At 41.6% G+C, this 27,295-nt stretch overlaps 1 protein-coding gene across 1 annotated transcript in view; it reads right to left on the bottom strand.

The window, feature by feature from the left end:
* Positions 1 to 27,295, bottom strand: part of Rapgef5 (Rap guanine nucleotide exchange factor 5) — a 236,313-nt gene that overhangs the window by 105,540 nt on the left and 103,478 nt on the right. Inside the window, exons 8-9 of the mRNA XM_050120850.1 lie at positions 11,061 to 11,134; positions 862 to 987 (exon numbers count right to left, since the gene is read on the bottom strand). Coding sequence (XP_049976807.1) covers positions 862 to 987; positions 11,061 to 11,134 — 200 coding nt within the window. The remainder of the gene's footprint in view (positions 1 to 861; positions 988 to 11,060; positions 11,135 to 27,295) is intronic.

Here is a 27,295-nt window from a genome sequence, read left to right as displayed (position 1 = left end):
TTCCATGTTAGTCAGCTAAACAGCTAGCCCTGAAGGTCCTAACCCATCTCTTGTTCAATAAAACCCTATCATTTGTACGGACAGACTTAGGGCTGAAAAAGCACGGAACAGCATCTCCCCTGGAAGGGTTTGAAATAAAATGTGAAGCTAACACTACTGCCAGAGAAAGACAGGCAACTGTTCTCCTTTGTAAGCAGTCCTGGCCAGGAAGAGCCAAGCCTGACAAATAACAATCAGAAAGTGGCTACATTGTCTCCCCGGCCTGAGGGCAGCATTCTCAGCTCTGAGGCTCCAGCTGAATAACTGCTTTCAGCAGACCAAACCAGTAGTCCTCTCCCCCAGCTTCCACTGTAGCCATACAAAGTCACTCTTGTTGGACACAGCATTCAGAAGCTCTGGGAAGTCTCCATCTGACCCGCCTCAGTGCGAGCAGCTAGAATCTGCTTTTCTGGCCTTATCTGTTTCTAGTGACCCAGGATACATTCCTCTGGAAATGAGATCCACAATCAAGGTAAACATACAAGTACACTGGAACAGTCTTTCAAAAATCTATGTTCTCTGTACTACTTAATGGAACAAAATTTACAGTGTAAGACTGGGAAGCTATCCACTCAGAATCATGACAGACATGCATTCATGGCTGTCTACATTTCTCTATGGCTTACTTCTGAGAAGAGTTTTCTTACAAAACCAGTTCCAAAACCACTAGCTGAAGAGTTTAGAGCATCTACCATCTTTACTGAGAAGGCTGTGTGCAGAGGTAAAATCCTCAACAATTCCAAATACAAGATTTTTGCCTTCATATATACAACCATTTTCCCACCCATTCTAATACACATCGCCAAGAGGAAAGGGGCTTACCTGCTCAGACTTCTCCGGCTCTTTTTTGTCAGTCTGTAGAAACTGGCAGTTTTCTCTGGCCAGCCTCTGGACCAGCTCGATACGCCCGATATCATCTCTCTCTTGAAGCTTGCACATCACTCCAGCCTTCAGAGTTGGAGAAAACGCGAAGATATACTTAAATCCACAGTCCCAGGACATGACACCAACACAAAGTTCACTTTATATGAAGTGCATTTTCCCTGTGACCTGAATCAAAATCATGGCCTTTGTAGAAGATTTTGCCTTTCCAAAGTTAAATCTGTGCTATCTTAATGTAGAGATACCACGCCAGAGACTTCAAATCGAGCGCATGTATCAGTCTGCTTTAAGAGCTGGAAGGGCAAACCACATCATTTGCTACTACGTGTGTGCCTGATAGGCTGGTATTTGTTTGTTCCTGACAGCCTGTTTCCTGTTACATAAGCAAAGCCCAGCAAAAGGTTAAAAATTCATGGGAAAGTTAGCCAGGAACCATTCTGGCAAAAAGGGTGAAGTGATACAGAGTCCTAAAAATAACAGTCTACAGCTCCCAGTTCTTCAGCGTGAGTGGACCATTCCATGGACAAACACAGTTGGCAAGAAGATTATGGGATAAACTTTTTTTTCCACAACTGGAAAATTACTATAAGGTTGTGAGTAAAACAATGTCAGTATTCCTGGGCATTTGGAAACAACCCACCAAGCGTCATGTATTCTTTATATAGTGAGGGGCTTAAGGAGGAATAATAGGAAGGAGGTAAATCTAGGAGTTTGGAACAGAAAAAAAGTCATTCTAACGCAGAGATTATAAACTATTTCTACTCAAATTCTTTCCTAAATGGTTCACACAAACATACCAAGGCATGATCTAATAAAGAAACCTGAGATTAGCTTGGCAGAATCAGTGAAAACCACTGAATCTTTATTTACCCAACATAACCTACGGGATTTAAATACACTCCGTAATGAGACCAAATATGGGACAGAGCTTGCAAGAGCACTCAAGTTTCATGTTCGCTGTCCCCTGGCCTCCGCCGCCCCCAACACTCGACACAGGGTTTCTCTGTGTAACAGCTCTGTGAAAGCACCCATGCTATCAAATGGCATCACGGAAATAAAAACACACGCAAAGCAACAACTACAACTTCATTCCAAGGGCTCTGAAGAAAAGAGATTCTCCAAGTAGCTATCAAGGACCCCTAGAGGGCAGCAAGCAGAATTCTCCCAGCATGAGGTTTAAGCTCATAACATTCCTCACAAGTGATATTTTTAGTTTCTTTCCTAAGTTTCCTTGGATAAGGGCCTCAGTTTATCTTAAGACATCCTGTACATGGTGGACAGCCCAGCGGCTGGGAAGTCCCAGACCGCACCAGACAACTCTTGAAGTTATTTCCTACCAGTCCATGAGCATAGCAATGCCTTTTAAAGCAACGTGAACAAGGGCTCTCTCTTATCCAATAACACAATTTTTCTAGTAGTAAACATAATTTTATTGCAAAATCATTTAATATTCTCCAGATCCATATCTCTAGTTGTCTATTTTATCTTATACATTCATTCAATAAGCTTTACTAGATAACTACCCAGAATAATTCCTAAAGTTATAGATTTAAACTCCCTGAAGTCTCTCAAGTCCCGGGAGCATACATTCATGGGAGCATACATTCATGGGAGGAAGAAGCATCTGTAACATAAAAAAAGAAGAAATACTAGGTGGTAAATGACAGGAAAGCATGAGGGGGGTCACCCCTCATGATTAGAGGTCACCACAGAATCAGGAGGTTTCCTAAGAAGATGACACATGAACAACAACCTAAAAGGATGTCAATTTCCAAAGAAGTGTGTTCTAAGCAGAAGAACAAGGACCCTGAGGCTTGGTGTGCCTGGCATGCTGAAGGGCCAAGAAAGAGAATATCATCCTGGTCGGACAAAACAGGTCAGAGAGGAGCAGGGTCCAACCACGTAGTCTCCTTCCAGGCTATATAAGAAGCTTATAGTACTAAATGTCTGTATAAATCTCTCCTCCTCAGAGCTCAGGGAACTCTGTGGAAGAAAAGGCAGAAAGACTGTAAAAACAAAGGATGGAGGACAGCAAGGAAACAAGGCTTTGTGTGTAGCAGCACGCACAGGGCCAGCATGGGGCTGCACCGGATGGGATTTCAGAAGACAGAAACAGGCACAAGACCCCATCACTACCCCAGAAGCTATCTCCACTTGATAACCACTTGCAAATGAAGAATTAGTTCTTTTCAGTGGACTCTCACGGGAGATACAAACTACTCTTAAGACCAGGTCTCATGCCCAGAAGCAGATGGTCAACACAAAAATAACAATATCTTTGCAGGTCCTTTGTCTTACAATGTTTAGACAGACATTTTTAAAGAAATATCACAGGTCCTTTGCTCATGAATTATGGCTCCCACTTTTTTGGAATCTTGTGTACAAGACTGTGTGTGTGTGTTTGTATCCTATGTTCTATGGGAATCTTGTGTACAGCACTGTGTGTGTCTTTGTATCTATCTACATGTTCTATAGGACTCTTGTGTACAGGACTGTGTGTGTCTTTGTATCTATGTTCTATGTGATTCTTGTGTACAGGACCATGTGTGTCTTTGTATCTTATGTTCTATGGGAATCTTCTGTACAGGACTGTGTGTGTCTTTGCATCTATCTGTATGCTCCTTGAGCTTTTTCTTCTGTTTCTATTCTGGTTTGCTTGGTTTTGCTTTATCTTATCTTATTACTGTTCTTTAGATGACTGTTTGATTTTTTTGTTTTGTTTTCTGAGACAGAGTTTCTCTGGCTGTCCTAGAAGTTGTTTTGTGCTAGACTGGTCTCAAACTCACAGAGATCCACCTGCCTCTGTTTCCTGAGAGCCGGGACTAAAGGCATGAGCCACTACTGTCTGCCCATTTGTATTGTTTTTAAAGGAGAGACAGAAAGGACGTGAATTCAGATGGGAGGGGAGGCGGAGGAGGATCTTAGAGGAGCTGGTGGGGGTTAGAGAGCACGGGAATCAGAATAGAGTGCACACAAAAAAAAAAACTGTTTGCAATAAAAAACAAATTTGAAAATGTAGCCCTGTGAGGTGACACTAGTCAGTATATTTTTCCCAAAGCAAGGATAATGTATTTTTTTAAATGATTTTTATTGAGCTCTACATTTTTCTCTGCTCTCACCCCACCTCTTCCCTCCCCTTCAACCTTCTCCCAAGGTTCCCATGCTCCCAATTTACTCAGGAGATCTTGTCTTTTCCTACTTCTCATGTAGATTACATCTATGTATGCCTCTCTTAGGGTCCTCATTGTTGTGTAAATTCTCTGGGATTGTGGTGTGTGGGCTGGTTTTCTTTGCTTTATGTTTAAAAACCACTTATGAGTGAGTACATGTGACAATTATCTTTCTGGGTCTTGGTTACCTCATTCAAAATGATGTTTTCTAGCTCCATCCATTTTGCCTGCAAAATTCAAGATGTCATTATTTTTCTCTGCCGTGTAGTACTCCATTGTGTAAATTCACCACTTTTTCCTTATCCATTCTTTGATCGAGTGGCATTTAGGTTGTTTCCAGGGTTTGGCTATGGCAAAAAATGCTGCTATGAACATAGTTGAGCACATGCCATTTTAAAGTCTCTGTTATTAATAAATAAAAAAATTTAAATAAATATGTTTATCCTGATTTCAACTTATAGGATGTATAAATATACTTAAATATTATATGATATGCATCTATTATGTGTGTGTCTCAATTAAAATAAATTTACGCTATCCTGGAGATTTAGTTTAGTGGTATAACTTTGCCTAATATTAGCATTACCTGCTGCATATACTTTGTATTGGCAACAATAAATATGTTCAATTCAAATTTTAAAGTGAAATAAAATAATTAGAAAAATCCTCACAGCAATAAAATGATGAATCAGGTTCTTTGAATTTGGAGGAGTCAAGTTGGGCATTGAACACATGGAATTTTATATCAACAGGTCAATACTGCATTTAATTAAAAGAAAAACATATACAGAATTAAAAGAATATAATTTTAGTTTAATTGTGAGAGTTATAATAATTAGTCTTCATAAAAATGAACTATGTTACTTCTTAAAATTATGCTTCTTTGTCAAGATATAAGCTAATGACATAAGGTATGCTATAAAATTATGCTGCACATTAATTTGTTATTAACTGTTCTCTAAGACAATGAATATTATTAAAATACATGACAATGTTTTGCCTATAAAGAACTTGGTTTCTTGTTCTGGACAAGATGAAATTTTTGGAATGGCTTCAGCAGACAATTATCACAAACAGATGTGCACAGTTTGGAGGATCGCTGTGTCCAGCGGGGAGGACGCAGCAGTAGGAGCTAGAAAAGTGAAGGGTACTGGTTTTCACCCATCTGAGGCAGTGGAGGAGACGACAGACTTGAGGGCCATCTAGATGCACTTCCAAGGCAGTGGCAACAGATGTTATTTGGGAGTTTCTCCAGAGTTTGTAAATACTGGGAGAGTATGGAAGGAAGGTGCCTACTCAAAGTCCCACTAGGGGAGGGGGGCTTGGCCTCTGTAGGAGGGTGGGGACAGGATGCCGGAGCCATCAAGAGCATAGACAGTATTGCTTTGGTTGTTGGAATGCAGGGCTATAAATTAAAGAGCTGACTTCAGTGTTTCAAAGTGGGAGGATACAGGGAATCAGAAAGGAGACAGGAAGAGTGAGCAGCTTCAGGGGAAATCTGGTGGACCAAAAGGTTTCATCGTGAGTGTGTGTGTGTGTGTGTGTGTGTGTGTGTGTGTGTGTGTGTGTGTGTGTGTAGGAGGCTGGAAGCCTACCCAGCATGCTGCTGGGGGTGGGATCTACCAGTCTGCTGCTGGGGGGATCTACCAGTCTGCTGCTGGGGGGATCTACCAGTCTGCTGCTGGGGGGATCTACCAGTCTGCTGCTGGGGGGATCGACCAGTCTGTTGCTGAAGGGGGAACTACCAGTCTGCTGCTGGAGTATCAGATACAATGTTTCCAAATAACTATCAGTTTGACAAAGGTAATGTGTGATTTTGAGGAGAGAAATCTCCTCTGAGGCAGTTAGGAGACAGTTTCACTAATATGTAGCCAACAGAGAATCCCACGGATACTGTGACAGACTGGGCCCTGCAGAGGAATGATGAGAACAGGAGTTCTGCTGGCTCGATGGAGCCGAGATGAGGGGAATTTCAGCATATTTATCTGTGTTAGAAATCATGTACTACACGGGGAAATTTGATCACATGAGAGGGAGAGGAAGGCTGAGGGGAAGAGAGAGAGAATGTGAGCGAACACATTTTCAAGATTAATGCCCTTGAGTATGGAAAGTAGATAAGGATCTACCCCTAGACAGAAATGTAAATATCAATGTTCCAACTACTGGAACAGGAGGCAGCATGCAGGCAGGCTGGCAGAGTCTGATGGTGGCACTCGCAAAGATTCTTTGCTGAAGGTCTCTCTTCCCCAGAAGTTACTGACTAAGAATAAGAACTGGGGAGAAGATGCTAGTGATATGAGAGACAAAGACACAGAGCGGACATGTAAGTGGTAAGTATTTGCAAAATTTTCATATCAGGCCAGACAGTAAGTCTCAGGTATGTGTTGCAACTACTTGGCTCTTCAGGCGAAGCCTTGGATCAGCAAGCAGTGTTGGTTAAGCAGATGAATAAACTATGTCCAGTAACATTGGAATACAGGCACAGGCAGGGGCTGTGGTTGTCATCTCCTGGCCTGCAAGGAAATCGAACTGTAAAATCTAGTGATGTGTTAGGTCCTAACGCTGCCACCCTTTCATCCAGTACTTCATGTGGTGACCCCGAATCATACAATTATTTCTGTTGCTACTTCATAACTGTAGTTTTGCTACTTTTATGCACTGTAATGTAAATATCTGATATGTAATATAAATATCTATATGTTGAGAACCATTGATCTAGAGCATCACTGAGGGTCCATTTGATTTTTACTTTTAAATACTTTTTACCATCCTAGCCATCCTCCTGAGGGTATATTTCTTGTTTGTCAGAATTTTAATGGGCCCTATAATATGAGATGATGCCAAATATGGACAAATCATGAAGTCGTGTTTTTAATCAGTAAAAGGTACGGTATAAAGGAGTAAATTGTATTAAGTACCCTCCTTTATGAGAGGAGGACAAAGAAATTGTGTGGGGGGAGGTTATTTATATTTGCAAATACTGAACATTCTTTAAAGATTGTATTCTTTTAGATTTATTTACTTATTTATTTAATGCATATGGGTACTTTGTCTGTATGTACGTCTGCAAACCAGAAGACAATATCAGACAGTTGTGAGCCACCATGTGCATTCTGGGAACTGAACTCAGGGCCTTTGGAAGAGCAGTGAGTGCTCCTAACCACTGAGCCATCTTTCCAATCCGCTAAAGACTGTATTCTTAAAATGGTAAATTTCTGCTATCTAGAGAATTCTATGCTCGCACCTGAGACTTATTTCTGCTCCATGGCACCCTCAGTGTTCACTGTCCCCTGCTGCAGAGGAGATGCTGCCATCCCACAAAACCTCAAAAGATTCCCTGGTAATACTGTGTGGCAGAGGAATCCTTCTGTTCTTTCTCTCCTTTCCTCTTCCTGCCTGTCCCCCCTTCTCTCCGGCTTCCAGTGTGGCCTGAGTGTCAGAGGGGATGTGTGCATGAGGCTGGCAGGGCTGATCCCAGCAGGGAGTGCTGGGCACACTGGGCAGGATCTGCAAGGACTCACTCAAACACTGAGTCCCACACAGAGCTCTTGTAGACAACAGCGTCCATCAGCAGCAGCAGACAGATGAGTGGAGGGGCTATATTCTTGGTTTCTACAGAACCACAAAATTTCGAGAAATTCTTCATGTCATGATGAGAATCTTAAATACAGACATTGTTGTTGTTGGTTTTGCCTTATCTGAACTAGATATATCAATGCATGAATCCAACATCTGCATTTTAAATAACAAATGTTATTACTTTAAAAAGTATGTTTCAGATTAATTTAACTTTTATACTTACTTCATGTTTTCTAATTAAAGATGGAATATTACTGTCTTGATTTTCCAGTTTCCATTTAATTTTGTGGTACTAATATTTTCATTAGATAATTTTACAGCACTACTTATAAAATAACAACCTTGCGTAAAGCTTTCAGAGAAGTTTATGGACGGCACTTTATTCCCTGGAGGGCTTTGAGCCCAGAGATATCACAAATCCTCTAAGGTTTATAGGACAGTTGTCCTGGAAATACAACATGAAACCAGATGTTCTCTGGGGGAGGGGGACCCTTCCATGGCTCTGTAATTTAGTAATTTAATTCAAGAGATCCATGAATTTATTAATATATTTTAGGGATTTTGTCATGAACAAAAGAGGCAAGATAACTTGATCTAGACTTTCATATTCATGGTCTGTTTAATTTACCTATGTGAAATTAATTATGAACAGTTTACCTAACACTGTTAAGTCAGAAAAAGAGAAGGATTAATGTGTAACTGTCAGACGAGTTATTTAAAGCCTATTTCAAGGTCTCTCTTAGAAAAAGAAAATTCTTTGTACTGCATAATTCAAGTCCGCATGGCTTTCAGGCTGAGAAATGTTACAGATGCCAATGAAAAGTGGAGTCATAAAATGTGGGTCCACTTCCTTGGGGCAGAAAATGAAACATGAAAAATGCAAAGGACATACAGAGGACAAATAAGCAATATTTTCTGTGACAAAGGTGGAAAACACAGCTTTCACATCTGAAAACAATGACTGCATTACCTTATCACTAAAATACACTTCTTCTGGGCCCAGGAGATGGCTCTGCAGTAAGAGCATTTGTTGCACAAGCATGAGGCTTGAGGGCCAAGTGCCCAGTGTTCCCATGAAAAGCTGGGTGTGGCCATGTGCATACCTATGACCCCAGCACTGTGGGGCATGGAGAGGGAACATGGCTGGGGTTTGCTGGACCCCAGCCTAGCTCCAGGTTCAGTGAAAGGCCTTCTCTCTGGCCTCCATGTGTGTGCAGGTGTACACACACACACACACACACACACACACACACACACACACACACTCCATGCATACTAGGTTTTGCATGGTACAAAGTCTACCCCACAAAAATTTACAGATTTTAGAACAGCTAAGGAGCTCACTAAAGGCAACAGCTAAGGAAGAAGGGCTTGCGTATAGAACCAAGTGTAAACAAGCTCTTCACTTTAGCCATACAGTGCATCACAGAAACGGAGTCTCTCAGGAAGAAAGAGACACTGTTTATAGAAGAAAGATGTCAACATTTGCAAAGGGATAGGTAGAAAACCTACAGAGAACAACACCCCACCTCCTGGGGATAGGTGGATCTTCCTCCTTCATATGCCCAAAGTTTTCAACAGCTGTGGGACAGTCCTCTACACAGTATATATTTTATTATGCACTGGGAAGAAGGAAGAGAAATGTCAATTTGCTTTAAATATACTCTACAGCGAAGACAGGAGATTCACACACATGCAGATGGATGGGTCTCTACACACACACTGATAGAGCAGGCAGCAAAAAGCTTAATCAGATTCATTAGGGTCATAACCTCCTTCTTTCTGAAATCCCCCTGGACATACACCACTCATAATTCACAGCTGTGTGGTGATGCTACTGTTGAATAAAGTCACAATTTATGTATCCTTTTGAGAAATAAAGTTGCATTCAAACAGATTTATTTTGCCCATAGGATAAGTTGAAAACAAACAAAACTACAGTAGCTTACATTTGGAAACATTACACTAATGAATGAATGATCCAATAAATCTCTGAATAATGAATGCAGAGTTGGGGAACTCCTGTATGCTTGAAGCCTGAAGTTTAACTTCAATATAAACTCAACTACAGCATCACTCATATTATAACAATATAAATTTATAAAATATTACAACCTCTACAGTCTTGACTGACAAAAGTTAAAGTGATTATTCCAACGACAATCAATAGATTTGGCACCTTCAAAGCAAACAGCAGTAGGATAACCACACTGAGTCCTCAAATACTTCATTTTAATAGAAAGTGAATGGTTGTTGATACTGAGGTATACAATTCAAAATCTTGTCCATTTGTGATTTCACTATTAGGGATCAACAGCACAGGGTCTCTGGCAGCTGAGGCATTGTTATAGTATGTCTGCAAATTCCTTCTCTTCTACCAGCTTGAAGAGACAGTCAGTCATAAGGACCAACTCCTTCTACTTCTTTGCTTTTTTTAAAAAAGTGGAATCTATCATCTCTCAATCTATCTGTCTATCTATATCTGTCTATCTATCTATCTATCTATCTATCTATCTATCTATCTATCATCTATCTATCTACCTACTTACCTACCTATTTTCCTCTCTACCTATCAACCTATAGACACGTAGAGGGAAGGGAGGGAGAGAGAAGAGAGAAAGAAGTGTATTCCTCTATCAGTCATTATGCAGTAGTCACCATTTATCCGAAGACACACCCCAAGATCCCCAGTGAGTCCTAAAACTATAAATAATATTGAACTCCCTATTTTTATATATGTATGATTCATTTCTGCTTATATATTAAGCATTGTAAGAGATTAACAACACTAATAACAAGAGACAACAAATACTATAGGAAATGTTATATGAATATGGTCTTTTTCTTTTTCAAAATGTAACATAGTCACCCTTTTTGTGATCACGCAAGATGACAGAACAGGTAAGAGATGAGATGAGTGATGTAGGCGTTGTGATTTATTAGCCTACCCTGGAAGGGCGAATTGAAGAAGCCCTGCAATACCCAGGATGCTGAGCTGATAAATAGCTCTCTAGCAACTAAGGGAAGGAAGTGCACACAGTATTGATACTTTGAATAAAGAAAAAATTTTGCATGCTGGGTAGGATGGAGCTACACTGCTCAGAGTGACACACAATTTAAAACATGTGAATTGCTTACTTGAGGAACTTTTCTATTCAATATGTTTGGACAGTGAGTAATCAAAATTACAGAGAGTAACATCCCAGATACAGGAGGAGTTCTGTATGAACCATTTAGGGTCTTACTTTGGAAATGCCTTTATGTCAAAACTAAGCAGTTTATTCCCATGAAAATGATTAATAACAGGACACATAAGGCAGATCTGCCTCATTCGTGACCTAACCACCCACAGCCGAGAAAGATGCACACTAACGGCAGACCGCATCATACCTGAGGATCGGGAGCATCGTTAGCCTCTGTCACAGTTACGTGCTTGGCGGGGTTTCCGTCATCTTCTTCAACAGCTTTAAAAATAAAGACACACATATATGGTATCATAAGAAAATGTCTCGGGTAATTTTTTCCAGACAACAACTTGTCAGGGAAACATGGACTTATAAAATGAAAACACAGCAGTACCATTCGCTATTCGCATGAAAGGCTACCTGTCACACGGTGTCTGCCATGCACACTACCTCATCTACTAAACCAACGCCAGTGGAAGGTTAATTCCAGTTCTTCTCACCATCCCTTCACATCCTGACATCATCCTTTCAGTACTGTGCTTTACCAGAGGAACTCCAGGTACAGTAAGGGTGTCTGTTCATTTTCAATTAGAAGAGTTGTTAAATTATTATTTTTTAATGGAGGACTGAACCAGGGGCTTCACATTCTACTGCTGAGCTGTGTTCACAGGTCGGTCACTCTTTTTATTTTTATTTTTAAGTTGAGGTATCAAGGTAAGCCTTGAGTGGATCCTCCTACCTCAACTTCCCAAGTAACTGGGAGTATAACTCTGCACACATGCGTGTGTGAGTAAGTTGTGCTCTGGATGGCTCAATAAATGTATTATTACAAAGGAAATGATACTTTATGGCTCACTTACTGGGTGCATTGCCACCACAAAATTCCAAACTCTAGAATCCTGTGTCCACTTTGTCCTTTCCTCTGGAACTCCCTGTCAAGCATTTTACAGCCCTTTCCTCACTGCTACAACAACCTCCCCCACGAGGAGCTGGTTCCAGCAACTGCTAAAGTATTCAGTCTCAAAGACATAAATACAAGTGCCACGCTTGGCCTGTGCATTCCTTTTCTTAGATGTCTGCCCACTGCCAACAGGATTCCTCCCACTCTCCAGCTTCTGTGGAATCTCTACTCTCACAGAGACACTCAATAAAAAATATAACATACGAAACCCTGATCCAAGTCTGACGACTGCGCAACTTTTCAGTGTGGACAACTTTGTTGTACAACATTAGTGTGCGCTGAGTGCCCACTCTGGACCTGGCATTGCCATTCTGCTCACAAACAAGACAGACACACCCCATGAAGTATACATATTACCCGGCTTCACAGTCAATGACAGCTACAAGAATAGCATAGGATGAAGTGAGGGCTGGAACTATATAAAGTCTCCTGCCACACGAGGAAGGGAGTGTGGGTCCTGCAGGATTTTTTCTGATTTCCACATGAACACCATGTCATAAGCAACTCCCGCCAACCCCCCCACATGTACACACACACACACACACACACACACACACACACACGTCAACATGATAAAGGAAATGGCACTATTAGAAAAGTGGCCTTGTTGGAGAAAGTGTGCCACCCCAGTAACACTTCTGCCTGCGGCCACATCATGATGATAGTGGAAACTCTGAAACTGTAAGTGAGCCACCCCAATTAGATCTTCTCTTTGTAAGAGCTGCCATGGTCAGGGTGGCTCTTCACAGCAATAAAAACCCTGACTAAGACAAAGTTGGTGCCAGAGACTGGGGTATTGTTGTGATGGGCCTGATCATGTGTGTGTTTGGAGGAATTTAGACCTTGGTACTTTGAGTTAGAAAAGCAGTGGAATGCTTTAAGCACTGCTTAATGGGCCATACTAGTAGGAACATGGAAGACAGTGGTGCTGAGAATGATTTGAACTATGGGGGTGCACACTCAGGAGGTTTCAGAGGAGAAGAATTTTAGCATGTCGCCTAGAGATTGCTTTTGTGATATTTTGGTAAAGAAGTGGCTGTCTTTTGCCCTTGTCCAGAGAGTCTGCCTGGGGCTAATTGGATTAATTAGGTTGGCAGAAAAAAAAAATCTCAAAACAGCATCGTATATTCTGTTGTGTGGATATTAGTGGCAACTCTAATAATTTAAAATTAAAGGAACAAGGTGAGCAAGGAAAAACATTTGAGGAGAAAAAGGGAACCAGAAAGTGCAATGTTGCTCAAGGAGATAAACAGATAAAGTGAATAATGAATGACCTCAGGGCAAAGTCTCACCCAGTTAAATTTCCAACATATAAAAAGGAACTGAAGAAAAGCTTAGAACCCAGTGTGGCAGTGCACACCATTAATCCTGGCATTGGGAAGATAGACGCTGGTGGATCTCAGAGTCTGAGGTAGCCCGGTCTACAGAGCGAGTTTCTAGGCAGCCAACTTTAGGCAGTAAATGAAAATGCTGGTGAATGTAGCCACATCTGATAATCAGCTCCTAATTATGGCTAAGACCTGACTTATGCTGTGATCACGCAATGATTGTCAGCTGCTTGCATATGCGTGGACCTATGGGCAGTGTCCACCTGGCAATCCGGGGTTGGCGGCCCATGCCTTTTTAAGGGCTGGGAGAGGTTTGCCCAGAGAGAGAGGGAAAAGGAGAGAGAGAGAGAGAGAGAGAGAGAGAGAGAGAGAGAGAGAGAGAGAGAGAGAGAAAGAGAACAAGGTCCTGAATAAACTGCTCGCAGGAAGAGCTCCGGTGTGTCGCGTCATCCTTGCAGGTCGAGGGTGGCCGTGACAGGTGAAGATGTGATTGAACAAGGCAGGGGGGGGGGCATGTTCCAGTCCCAGATAACAGCAGAACTTCACAGTTTTGGCCATGTGGTTCTGGCTTTAGAGTTAAGGATAGAAGAAAGGAGCTATGGTATAAAGCCGCTGAGGCCAGGCATGTATCAGAGATATCCCTGAATGGAGGCTTAGTAGAGAGTTCAGTGCATGAAGCCGTGAAGTGGAAGCCTGACTTGCCTTAGAGAACCAAGGTGCTGGAGATGCCAGAGTCGTGAGATATCTGCAGAGGAAAGCTGCTGACAGGGAGTGGAACCAGCCAAAGAGAAAGAACTGTGTTACAGTCAAATCTAAGCAGAATTGGAGATCTGAAGAGTGTTCGGACATCAGACACGGAGATGCAGAGTCTGGAGTTTGCCCAGCTGGTTTTCAGTCTTGCTTTGGTCCAGTGTTTCCTCACAATGCTCCCCTCCCTATGTTCTATAATCATGGTAATGTATATCCTATGCCATTATATGGTGGAAATGTGTTTTGCTTTTTAATTTTCATTTTATAGGGGATTACATTTAAGAGATTGCATGAATCTCAGAAGAGACTTTCAACTTTGGACTTTTAAACATAGAGACTGTGATAGACTATGGGAACTTTTGAGGTTGGACTAAACACATTTTACCTTTGAGGGTCAGAGTGTGGGATGTGGTGGTTTGGAAGAAAATGGCCCCCAAAGAAAAGTGGCACTATTAGGAGGTGTGGCCTTGTTAAAGGAAGAGTGTCACTATGGGGGTGGGCCTTGAGGCCTCTTTTGCTCATGCTTCCCTCAGTGTGTCAGTCAGTCAACTTCCTGTTGCCTGAAAGATGTCAAACTTTCAGCTATTGCTCCAGCACCACGTCTGCCTGCATGCCGCCATGATGATAATGGACCGAACTCTGAAATTGTGAGCGAGTTATCCAATTAAATTCTTTCCTTTAAAAAGTTGCATGATCATGGTATTTTTTCACAGCAATAAAAAAAAAACCTAAGACAGCAGTAGAATCTTTTAACTAAAGTAAGATGAAAAGTCATACAAATACAACTATGAAAATGCAGCAGACTCTCTGTGGGGATCATGCAAGCCAGGAGGACATGGGTGCTGTGCTTCTCAGAATAATCATGTTTGGGATGAGACTTAAGGCCGAGGTAATCACTCATTGCAGGACATAGTGATACATGACAAACCTCAAGACAGTACAGACCACAGTACATTTAGACTTGAGCCAGAATCTGTATCCTTTGGTGCATATGTCCTCAATGTCTGTCAACTTGTTTGTGATGATAAAATATACCACAGCAGCAAAAGAAACAGAAAGGCCAGTCAGGAGACTGCTACAGTGGCCTTCCTTAGAAATGCGATAACTTAGGCCAGGGAGGCAGCAAAGAGAAAGAGAGAGGTGGAGGGCTTGGGCTGTACTCTTTGACAGAATGAGACCACCTGACAACGAACTGAGTCTGTGATGGGCATCCCTTGTCAGTGATGATCCTCATCCTTCTGCCCTCTCCATCAAAGTGACAAGGATACAACCCTGTACCCTAACTGCACCCATGGACTCTCTCACGGTGGACTTATACATATCACACTTTCTGCTTAGCAGTTTTTAGATTATCATTTTGTGTGCTTTTGCTTTTGCATGACTTTTGTGCCTGCTGTGTGGTACTTGCTATGAGGCCCACCTCTGGAGCTCAGTGTACAGTATGCCCTGTAAAAGCAAGCAGGGATGACCAAGGCATTGCCAAGAGCTCAGAACGATTCTACTTATACCACCTACATACAGACTACAATAAGCTACATCTTTTAACTATTCGTGAAAGGAGGGAGCGTAGTTCCCCTATTAAACTACCCAGATAACTAAGATCACTCCTACCAGCTGAGCATGCCTAGGCTCGGCGGGAACAGTGGAAGTAGAAAGAGGCTTTGCCCCTATTTTCAGCAAAAGTTCCCATTCGTGCTTGTTCAAAACAGGTCCCCTATTGCTCCTGTGGGCCACTTAGGAGGAAATTGAAAGACACAAAAACAAAAACAAACACTAGCAGAGACCAGGAAAGGAAAAATAATTTAGAAAAATGACCTCAACTCCTCTTAGAAAGGTAACAGACCCCAAAAGCAGTAATTCCACTTAGTCAAATGAATTTCCATATGAAGTTTCATCCGGTGAGCAAACTACTGCACATGAATGGAGACTTCCTTTACATGAAGACAGTTGTGAAATACTGGCGTACACCGTAGAGACGTGTCTCTGCCTACAGAGCCTTCTGACTGGTTTAGTAAAGAGCCGAATGGTCAACAGCCAGGCAGGAGAGGATAGCTGTGATTTCTAGGGAGAGGCAAGAGAAGGCGGGATCTAGGTACAAAGACTTTGCTAGAGACTCTGTAGAAGTTAGACATCGTACACAACAGAGGTAACCAAGCCATGTGACTGGATGTAAATTAACAGAGACAGGTTAATTTACATTATAAGAACTAGCTGGAAAAAAACCCCAAGCTAAGACCAAGCTTTCATAATTAATAATAAGTCTCCCTGTCATTATTGGGGAGCTAGTGGTCCCACAAAAGAAAGCCTGACTACATTTGAGAAAGATTATTACAGAGGACTGTGGGCATTTAATTTGTGATTTACTTATTTTCTTTCATTCCTCAAACCTTTACTTTTGATTAATAATAAAGAAAATAAAAGTTTGAAATATTTTAGTTAATAAATTCATGCTTTTTTGAAACCATGTTCTGGGGCCTAGGTGTTTCTTTTACTCATCTAATTCAACTAAGATACAGAACATTAGGGTAATGCATATGAACTGATTTTTTTTATGTCAGAGCTAATACTGATTTTTTTAGAAAGTTTGTGTGTGTGTGTGTGTGTGTGTGTGGTGTGTGCGCACATGAGGGGGGGAGGACACAAACACAAACACACACACAGGAATGGTTTTTTAGGCAGAGGGTGTTTCGAGACAGGTTTTCTCTGTGTAGCTCTGGCTGTCCTGGAACTCACTTTGTAGACTACCCAGCCTCAAACTCAAAAAGATCTACCCACCTCTACCTCCTGAGTGCTGGGACTAAAGCTGTGTGCCATCATGCCCAGCTCCAGAGAGTTCTTAATACAAAAAGGTAGACTCAAGAAAGAATAGATGAGCATACAAGAAAAAAAAGGAGTTTGTCCCCAGTAGCAATAGTACATTCATCTACTAATTCATGCCAAGATTTGTGCCTGGGCTTTAAGTGCAACTTGCCATTTGTCTTTATCAACAATACCACACGTACGCTCACATCTTTAGAGATGTCAATATCCACTGTCTGTTACTACACTTAAATAACAGAGCAAGACTTGCGCAAAGGCAGCCAGACTGTCTACATCTATACTGGAGGGTAAAGAAAAGAGAACGTCCTAATCCAGCATCTAAATAATCTTTGCTTTTTAAAGAAAAAAAAAAACACAGAATAATAATAATAACTCTCAGGGTACATTTAGCCTGTGGCTCACATATGAGAACAAAACTTATTTGTTCTAGACTTTCAAAAATTTATGTTCACCCCAGGAAATCATGCATATGAAATATGTAATTGGAACTGTCTACTGAGCCTACAATATATACATTAAAGTCAAAAACTATATTAGGAGGCAACTTCTCTTTTATCTCTTCATCTCTCCTAACAATGACATCAGTGGCAAGAGGAGGAAGAGGCAGGCAGTTGTTTAGATTCTGGGTTCAATTTTTCCTCTTATCTGATCTAATAAGGGTAGGCTGGAGGAGAGTTTCTATGCAAATATTGATTCTGGGACAGTTCCCTCCAGCAGGACGTGCTCATAGGAATGACACTTCTGGGACCAGGGAGGCTAGAAGCCTCACCTGCCAACACAAACCATCCCCTTATCTTTACACGCACAGAATCTAAAGCAAGAGCCAGTCTTTAAAAATAACTTTCAGCATAACAAAAAGACAAGTATAAGACTCCGAATCTGGACTTTGACTAGTGAATGTTAGAGGCCACATAAGAACTAACAGTATATGCAAACTACTTACCACTAATTCTCATAAGAGTACTTAGTTTAAATGCATCTATTTGTAAACCAGCCAGGAGGGAACTCAGAGCTCTAAGAGCTGACAGCTTCCAAGTCTTCACCGGCCTGCCTTGATAGCGCTGTATTTCTTCCTTTTATCTTTTCTTTCAGAACTCCATGCCTAAACACTACGCTTATTATCATTCTCAGCCTTCCTTAACCCTCTCCATCTCCTCCCACATGTCCCCCAACTTCTCCAATTCCTGACCTCTTCATTATTGTGCGCACGCGCATGCACACACACACACACACACACACACACACACACACACACACACAGAGTCCATTTAGTGCTGCTTGCATTTATGTGTTTATGGCTGACCTCCTGGGCTTGGATAACCCATCTGGGGGTCATCGCTAGAGAAAGGCGATTCTTCTTTTCTCTGCAGCTATTTAGTTGCCTGCAGCTCTTCATCTTAGGTAGAGGCTTGTGAGATCTTCCCCATTCACACTGGCATAAGGATGCAAGGAAAGGGACCCTTCACTCATTGTTAGTGGGATTGTGAACTAGAGCAGGCACATGGAGACTGGTGTGGAAAATCCCCAGGAAACTAAAAGCAGATCTATGACACGACTCAGGTTCACCTCTGCTGAGGACATGACCAAAGGACTCCATATCCTGCTCTCCAGCTACTTGCTCAGCCTTACTCATTGCTGCTTTATTCAAAATATCCAGGAAATGAAGACAACCTAAATGTCCTTCAACTGATGAATGGATAATGAAAATGTATCTATATACAGTGAGATTATATTTAGCTGTACAGTAAAACCAAATCATTACATTTGTGGGTAAACAAAGAACAGGAAAATAGTGTGCTGAGTGAGGTAACCCTGGCCCTATGTCCCCAGAACAAATTCATTCCTTCCTTCCTTCCCTCCCTTCCTCCCTTCCTTCCTTCCTTCCTTCCTCCCTTCCTTCCTTCCTTCCTTCCTTGTTTTGCCTACATATATGTATACATACCACATGCATGTCTGATGCCTTTGGAGGCAAGAAGAGGTATCACATCCCCTAGAACTGGATACAGTCAGTTGTGAGTGACCATTTGGGTGATGGGGACCCAACTAGTATTCTCCAAAAGAGCAGACAAGTGTTTTTAACCAAACCACTGAGCCATCTCCCCAGTCCCATGGAAGGAATTTTCTCTCCCAACAACTTGCCATGATGGATACTAAAGAAACTCTCCTAATGACTCCATTAATATTACTTAAACCAAAATATAACAGGTAGCCTTTCTTTTTTTAAATTTTATTTATTTTTGTTTGAGACAGAGTCTTGTCAGCTGGTCTAATATTTACTATGCTATTGTGAGATACTGCTTTAACTATGTAAAGGTGTGTTTCATTTGTTTAACTATGTAACGATGTGTTTAATTATGTAATCTTACCTGCCTAAAGCACACGATTGGTCTAATATAAAGCTGAATGGCCCAGCACTCCGGAGACAGAGGCAGGCGGATCTCTGTGAGTTCAAAGCCAGCCTGGCCTACAAGAGCTAGTTCCAGGCCATGAACCAAGGCTACAGAGAAACCCTGTCTTGAAAAAACAACAGCAAACAAACAAACAAACAACAACAAACAAAACAGAAGCTGAATGGCCAATAGCTAGAACAAGGGAGATAGAGAGGGAGGAGCCTGGACTCAGTCCACCAGATAGACAAGTAAGAAGAGCTAGTGGAATAAGCATAAGATAAGGCCAGGCATTCATAAATAATATTAAGTTGCTGTATCAGGATTTGGGTGCTGCCTGGTGGCCCCAAGGAGAGCCTGCCAGGCTGGCCTGTCAGTCACAGGAGTGTTCCTGCGTTGTCCTGCTGATCCTGCCATGACAAGCAGTGTTCTTTAAATGTAATGCTCATTGAAGATGTCCTCGATGACTCTGTAAAACGGAGACCTACACTCATGTGGAGCACTGAACATACAAGAAGAGCTCATTACGGTCGGCACACTTCTTGTAAAAGCTGTTCGTTTGTGGTTTGTTTTTAAAGAACTGACATGTCAAAGAAAACTTTACCCGAAGACAGAAATTCAGCATTTTAAGTTGCTTGTGAATAGTCAGAAAAGATAATTAAGAAAGATAATTTACTGAACACTTGGCAGAGTTTAAGGTGTGGCAACAGGAGACTCCTTCACATACGCGGCATCTTCTCTGAAACAGAGCCGGCCAAACTGCACGCCATCCAGCCCATTCTTGGTGTTCTGTTTTTCTGAAATAGTCTGACTGCAGCTCAGGTTATACTGTTGCCTCTATTTCCTGGGTGCTGGCTTTACTGGCCAGTGATACCACGTATTACTCATGTTAATCTTGGATGAATTTCTTTTCAGTTCTCTCCCTCTGCAGTGAAAGAGTGAATGCAACAAAAAATTTGAAAAGTAGTTAAGATCAAAATGTACTAGAACTGGTATTTTTCACAGGTGGGAGCATTATATGGATGGAGGTGGGGCTCCTTCACGTGTTCTGTGGACTGTGGACATACAGAAGGCAGGAAAGCACTGCAGAGTTTCCAGCCACAGCAGGCAGGACCCGGTTCCTCTTTATGTAAACCATCAGCTGTTGTTTTGTACCATCCTGCAGAGGTCTCATAATATTGTTTTAGGAAGCCCCCCACAGCACACCCTGCACATTCAGCAAGGAGCTCTGTGTGAAGTGGCAGGGTAGCAGCTGCAGCAACATGTGCACACATTGCCAACACATCGACAGCCGCTTCCAAATGTTCACACCCTTCCTTATCTATAAAAATAAGAAAAGCAGTCCCAGATTGTGACTGCATTAGTGACAGTGTTTATTTTAGTGTTGAAATTGAAGATTAGGGGGCAGTATCTACAGCCTGGTGCCTGCACATGGCAGGGTGTTTGAGTCTGGATTCAATGCTGACCAGGGATCACACACCCACGTTTTGCTAGCTTGCCAGCTAATGGTAGTGTTAATTATTTCAAAAGCTTCTTTCCAGATCCTTCTTCTTCCTGAAAGCTTGCCCTGGGCTCTCCTCTCTTTGCCCCTTTCCTCATTGATCTTATCTGCTCTTGTGGGTTCAATCTGCATCACAATGCAGATTATTCACCAATCTGGGTTTCTCTTCCTATCCCAGTGAGGCTCAGGCCCACACTGCCAATCACACACTGAACCCTTCCATTTTATACAACATGACATCAACTATGGAAAAACTACTGTGGCAGGTGTGTGGGGTGGGATCCCCAGGCTAACAAGCTGCCTTGTGGGTTCTTGATATCCCCATGAGGTTCTAGGGCAGGGGAAGGTCTGATCCTCTCTTCAGTCTGTTTCCAAGCACTCTTAAAATTATCCTCATCTAACAGATGAAAAAGGTGAACCCCAAAGAGGACAAATAGTTCTAGAATAGCACAGGAAACCAGTGAAGGAGACACCTTACGTCCCTGTGTCAAAATGTTCTACAAACTTAGTTGTTGAAAATGAACAAGAGTGAGGCTAAAATAAAGGAAGCAAGAGTGGGGGATAAGGATAGTGCTCCACACAAGAGTGGGGGTACGGATAGTGCTCCACACAAGAGTGGGGGTACGGATAGTGCTCCACACAAGAGTGGGGGGTACTGATAGTGCTCCACACAAGAGTGGACCTGGGTTATCTACCAAGAGTTTAGATTTTAAAATTTAGAGCCATGAGAACTTAGTCTTTTATAGCTTTCTAGTGCAGGGAGACAGAAGTCTACCAGAATCATCAAGACAAGGCGAGGCAGTGAGGATGCTGCACCAGGAGCTGATCAGCTTCCCTGGAGCCGCAGCATAACCAGCCTGTGTTCCACACTGCACACTTGACTGCAGGGCTTCACCTCCAAGAACAGCTTTCTTGCTGCTTCATTCACTTGGTTCTGCGGTTGAAGGCTTCTATTTCAGTTCTCAGGTCTTTGTCTCTCTGCTATGACTCTCCAAACTTCATTTTCTTTTACTTCATAAGATGTTTTAACAGTGTTTACTTTTAAGTAAGATTTAATAAGTTCAGTTAATGGAAAAATTATTCAACAGAAAAAAAAATGATAATGTCACTAGAACAAAGAATATTATATATCAGGTGCTGAAAGAGAGTATAAATATTCACCACTGGCCCAGGCAACGAAGAGGTAATCTGGACCTGATCCATGCAAGTAACTCCTTTTCTTGCTATGCTCACCAGAAATGTATCGGGGGGGGGGGGGGGGAGTTTGATTTTAAAGCAAAGACGACTTGTACTTCATTCAAGTTTTACAAAAAACAAAAAGCAAGCAACCTTGGTTATAATATCTTTTTTCCTATATTTTTCATGAGAGGCAGAACAATTTGGGCCTTTTGAAGAGGCTTTCCAGGATGTGTTCTGGCTAGGGGACAGATGGAGACAAATCTGTTATAGTCCCATGGTGCAGGAAACGGCCAGATACGTTCACTTTAAAGGATCCTAAAGCACTCAGTTACTCTATATAATTTCTCCTGGGAATTAAGTTCCAAAGATTTATCTAAGCTTGTAAAAGAAAGATGGTTTTGAGGCCTAACTAGGCCAGCAAAAGCCATGTACTTTATGCCATGTCTTTTACCCTACCAATAATAAGCTCAGGGGCATGTGCCATGAGTTCCATTTCACAGAATCGGAAATGAGCCTCTGGAAGTCACTAAGTCATATGCCTGGCTAACCAGGACCAAGCTGAAGTTCCTTGGTTTGCTTTTACAGCTACATAATCCTGCCTTTATGACAATAAGCTAGAAAGAAAACAGGTCACATCTCCATGGAACACCCTTATTAACTCTTCAGTTCTTCCCTTATCCCTACAATCACTTTCCCTCCCAAATTTATGTGTTCTTCTTTTTTTTTTTTTTTTTTTTTTGGTTTTTCAAGACAGGGTTTCTCTGTGGCTTTGGAGCCTGTCCTGGAACTAGCTCTGTAGACCAGGCTGGTCTCGAACTCACAGAGATCCGCTTATGTGTTCTTCTTAAAAGACCCACCGAATCCATTTAGTGCTGCCTGTGTGTACATGGATGATGGGCAACCTTTTGGGGGATCCACCAGTGAGGTAGAGTCCCCCAGCAGCCCTCCGTTGTCAACAGCTCTTCTGCAGGGGAAATGGTGTGGGAGGTCCTTCTGTTGATGTGTTGCTTTCATTAGTTAATGAATAAAGAAACTGTTGATAGGGCAGAACTTAGATAGGCGGGGAAAACTAAATGGCATGCTGGGAGAAAAAAGGGAGAGTCAGAGAGACGCCATGGATCCGCCACCAGAGTAAGACATGCTGCCGAAACTTAGCTGGTAAGGCACTGCCACATGGCGATACACAGTTTAATAGAAATGGGTTAAATGAAGATGTAAGAGTTAGCCAATAAGAAGTTAGAGCTAATGGGCCAAACAGTGTTTTAATCAATATAGTTTCCTGTTTTTATTCTGGTTCTTGGAGGCTGGGACAAACAAGCATCCCCTCCTTGCAACAGGATAGGACTTCAAGAGCCCTTTCCACAACACATGCTAGGATTTTTGTTGATCTTGTGCCAGTTGTATGCATACAGTCATAGCCACTGTATTCGTCTGTGAAAATGCACTGTCAGAGCCAGCAAATCCCATTTCCCTGCAGACTCCACAATGATTCCTGATCCTGGAGGGTAGGAGTAAGCTATAGAGATACCATTTAGAGCTAGCCATTCCAGTCTCCTGTTTTCTGTATTCTAAGCAGTTGTGAGTTTCTGCATTTTCATCACCCACTGTAGAAAGAAGTTTCTCTGATGAGGGTTGAGTGAGGTAATGATCTATGGTATAAAGGTAGAACTTAGGGGCAGGTTATTATATTACTACATCTATTTAGCAGAATACTAATGGTCTGCTATTATTGAGCCATAGGCTTTGGACCACTTAATGGTGGTAGCAAGCATGAATTCAGTCTTGTGGAGTGGGATTTAAATCCAGTCAGAAAGAGGAAGATTGTTTTCATAACAGTCATGCTATTTTTCCACCAGTGAGCATAATGTGATTTTCTTCTTTATGGGTGAAGAACACTTGTGTGTGTGCATATGCATACGTGTATTTGTATGCACGTGCATGTGTTTTCTTACATTTCCTTATTCATCTGCTGATGTCTACCATAGATGATAGATAAGCACATGTGATACATAGATGTGATAAGCATATGTAAAGGTATCACCTTAATAAGCTGCCTCAGATTCCCTATGGGTATATATTGACATGGATAGATACTGTGGTATTTCTATTCTTAATTTTTCCTTTTTTAATGACAGAATCCCTATTTTGAGTTCCATCCTAGCCATATGGATCTTCTACCAGTATTGTGCACAAGTCCCCTTCTCTACCCTCATTCTTCATTCTTGTTAGTAGTTGCCTAATTTTTTTGAAGATACTATTTTTTAATTGATTTTTATTGAGCTCTACATTTTTCTCTGCTCCCCTCCCTGCCTCTCCCCTCTCCTTCAACCCTCTGCCAAGGTCCCCATTCTCCCAATTTACTCAGGAGATCTTGTCTTTTTCTATTTCCCATGTAGATTAGATCTATGTAAGTCTCTATTAAGGTCCTCATTGTTGTCTAGGTTCTCTGGGATTGTGATTTGTGGGCTGGTTTTCTTTGCTTTTTGTTTAAAAATCACTTGTATATAGGTTGTTAATAGATAATCATAATAGTCAAATTTGTAGTCATGTTAGTTAAGATTTTCTAGATGTGCATAGATATATTTTAGATAGGCATTCTTCATATTTTTCAAAGATTACAGAATATAGCATTTTAAATGTTTTAATAACTTAGGGTTTTTCATGACAATGAGACACTCTGCTCCTGGCAGCACCAATCTACTTCAAGAGGAAGATGGGCATCGAAGAGGATCCTTATGGAGTTTGATAGCTATTTGGGCAAGAAACTGCTCTTGCCTGGACTACTGCATAAACTGGACACAGAGAACCCGCAGAGAGAGGACTGCTGAACTTGCCTAAAGGTGAGATGATCTTTCTGGGTTCCTGATTCATGAAAGAGTCTGCAAGACATTCTTCAAGACAAGCAGATAGTGACTGCCTTTGAAATTTCCTGCTTTGTGGAAATGTCTGCTGGAAACTATGGGCCTGTAGGCCGAAGATGGATGCCCCAACGGTACAGAGGAACTTTGGGTGACTGTACAGGCAGCGAGATGTCTCTGTCATTTCTAGAGTTTGAAAGTTGCTGATTTCTTGTTTGCTTAGGTAATATTATATCCTTCTGGAGTCTTTGAAGGAGTTGAAGAATAGTTATAGTTATAATTTTCCTTAGTTATGATATAGATTATTGTAATTTTTACTTGATAACTTTTGTTATATGTAATTTTGCTCCGTTAAAGTTAAAGCCTTCTTTTTTTGTTTAAACAGAAAAAGGGGAAGTGATGTGGGAGTGTCATATATCAATCTGTTGATTTCATTGGCTAAGCAATAAAGGAACTCCTTGGCCCTGATAGGTTAAAACATAGGTGGGAGGAGTAAACAGAATAGGATGCTGGGAGGAATAGGAAGTGAGGTCAGACTCGACAGCTCTGCTCTGGAGCAGAGACGCCATGCTCCGCTCTCCTGATAGCTCTGCTCTCTGAGGCACAGGCGATGAAGCTCCGACCCAAGATGGACATAGGTTAGAATCTTCCTGGTAAGCGCACCTTGGGGTGCTTACACACATTATTAGAAATGGGCTAGTCCAGGTGCGAGAGTTAGCCGAGAAGAGGCTAGATATAATGGGCAAGCAGTGTTTAAAAGAATACAATTTGTGTGTTATTTCGGGCATGAGCTAGCCAGGTGGCTGGGGTGCTGGGGACGCAGCCACGCCGCCTCTCCTATTTCAACATGAATACATGTGATAATTGTCTTTCTGGGTTTGGGTTACCTCACTCAAAATGATGTTTTCTAGTTCTATCCATTTGCCTGCAAAATTCAAGGTGTTGTTTTTTTTTCTGCTGTGTAGTACTCCATTGTGTAAATATACCACATTTTCCTTATCCATTCTTCAGTTGAGGGGCATTTAGGTTGTTTCTAGGTTATGGCTATGACAAACAATGCTGCTATGAATATGGTTGAGCACATGTCCTTGGAAGATACTATTTTTGATGGTGGGTTGCATTCCCCTAACGTGAAAGGTGTTGAGTACTTTTCCTGTATTTACTGACTATTTATCTATCTTTTGAGAACTGCCTGCTCAGTTCATTTGCCAATTTATTTATTAGGTATTTCTTCTGTTGGTGATTGATATTCTTTGTTCTTTATAATATTCTAGGTATTACTCTCCTATCAGATGACTAACTGGCAAAGACCATTTCCCATTCTTATAGGCTCTCTCTTCGCTCTGGTAATTGCTTCCTTTGCAATATTTTGCAGTGTTTGCCTTAATTTCATGTAATCTCATCTGTGAACAATTCTTAGCATTTTCTGTGCTATTGGAATTCTTTTTGGAAACTCCCTTTTCCCTTCATCTTCGAGCATTTTCCTCTACTAATTTGCAAGCTTCAGGTCTTATACTAAGGCCTTTGACTCATTTTGATTGATTTTTGCTCAGGTTGAAAGCAGAACTCGTTTTATTTTCCTAGATGGGGAAGTCCAGCTGACCAGCACTATTTGTTGCTAGTTTTTTTCCAGTGCATATTTTTGGTAACTTTGTTCATAACCTTTGCTTGACTATAACTGGTTATTTCTGCTTTCATAAGAATTTTAAACTTATTTTTTTAAACTTATGTGAAGAATGTTGTTGGAATTTCTTAGGATGGCATTGCATATGCAACTACCACTTTGGTAATACGGCCATTTTCACAATATTGTCTATCCCTGACGCTGGAGGCCTTTTACCTCCTAGAGCTTTTTTCAGCTTCTATTTGTAGATTTTATAACCTTCATTGTATAACCCTTTTACTCCATGATGTTTCCTTTTCTTTTCTGAGAGTAGAAATCCAGTATTTTCAGATTACAGTATTACAATCTTCTGCCATCCCTACTATGTTTTATTTTTGAACTGTTAATAATTATATTGCTAAATCTTTACACTAATGTCATATTGGAATTTTAAAACTTGCAGGGAATTCCCATAATTCCATGGAGGACCTTGCACTTGTAATCATAAGCAATGATACCATATGGACCAATTGGTAAATAAAACAAACAAGGGCAAAGGACAGCTTAAGAACAGTCCAAAAAGGATGTGAAATTTTTCCTCATCCTCCGCCCATATCTCTCCTGCTAGCACAGAAAGGAGAGGTCATTTGCTCTCCATCTGGGGAAAACAGGAACGGCTCCATGGTACTTCCGGATGATTGTTATTAAGCTGCACCAACTCACCAAGCATCGATGCCACCACTGCAAGAAACGGGAAGGAGGGCAGCCGCACAACGGAAGAACGGATTGTGAAAGTCGGCTCAAAAGTGACTTGTAAGGAGCCAATGTGCTTCTCTCTTTGGCATTTGCATCTGTGAATGGGATCTTTTTTCCTAGTCAGATCCACCTACCGCTGGAATGACGTCAAAGCTAGACCATGGAAAGACAAAGTCACTAATGTCTCCAGGAGGAAGGAAATCACAAAACAGCAAGCTGGAAAAGTTCAGGGCTGCTGCATACCGTGGGCAGTGGGGAGGAGCATGAAAAGAGGCAGCAGAGATGGGAGACAAGAGC

The sequence above is a fragment of the Alexandromys fortis genome, unplaced genomic scaffold, assembly GCF_014885135.2.
Source record: "Alexandromys fortis isolate MF-2015 unplaced genomic scaffold, M_Fortis_MF-2015_v1.1 scaffold_182, whole genome shotgun sequence".
NCBI lineage: Eukaryota > Metazoa > Chordata > Mammalia > Rodentia > Cricetidae > Alexandromys > Alexandromys fortis.
This window is presented reverse-complemented; position numbering and strand designations above follow the sequence as displayed.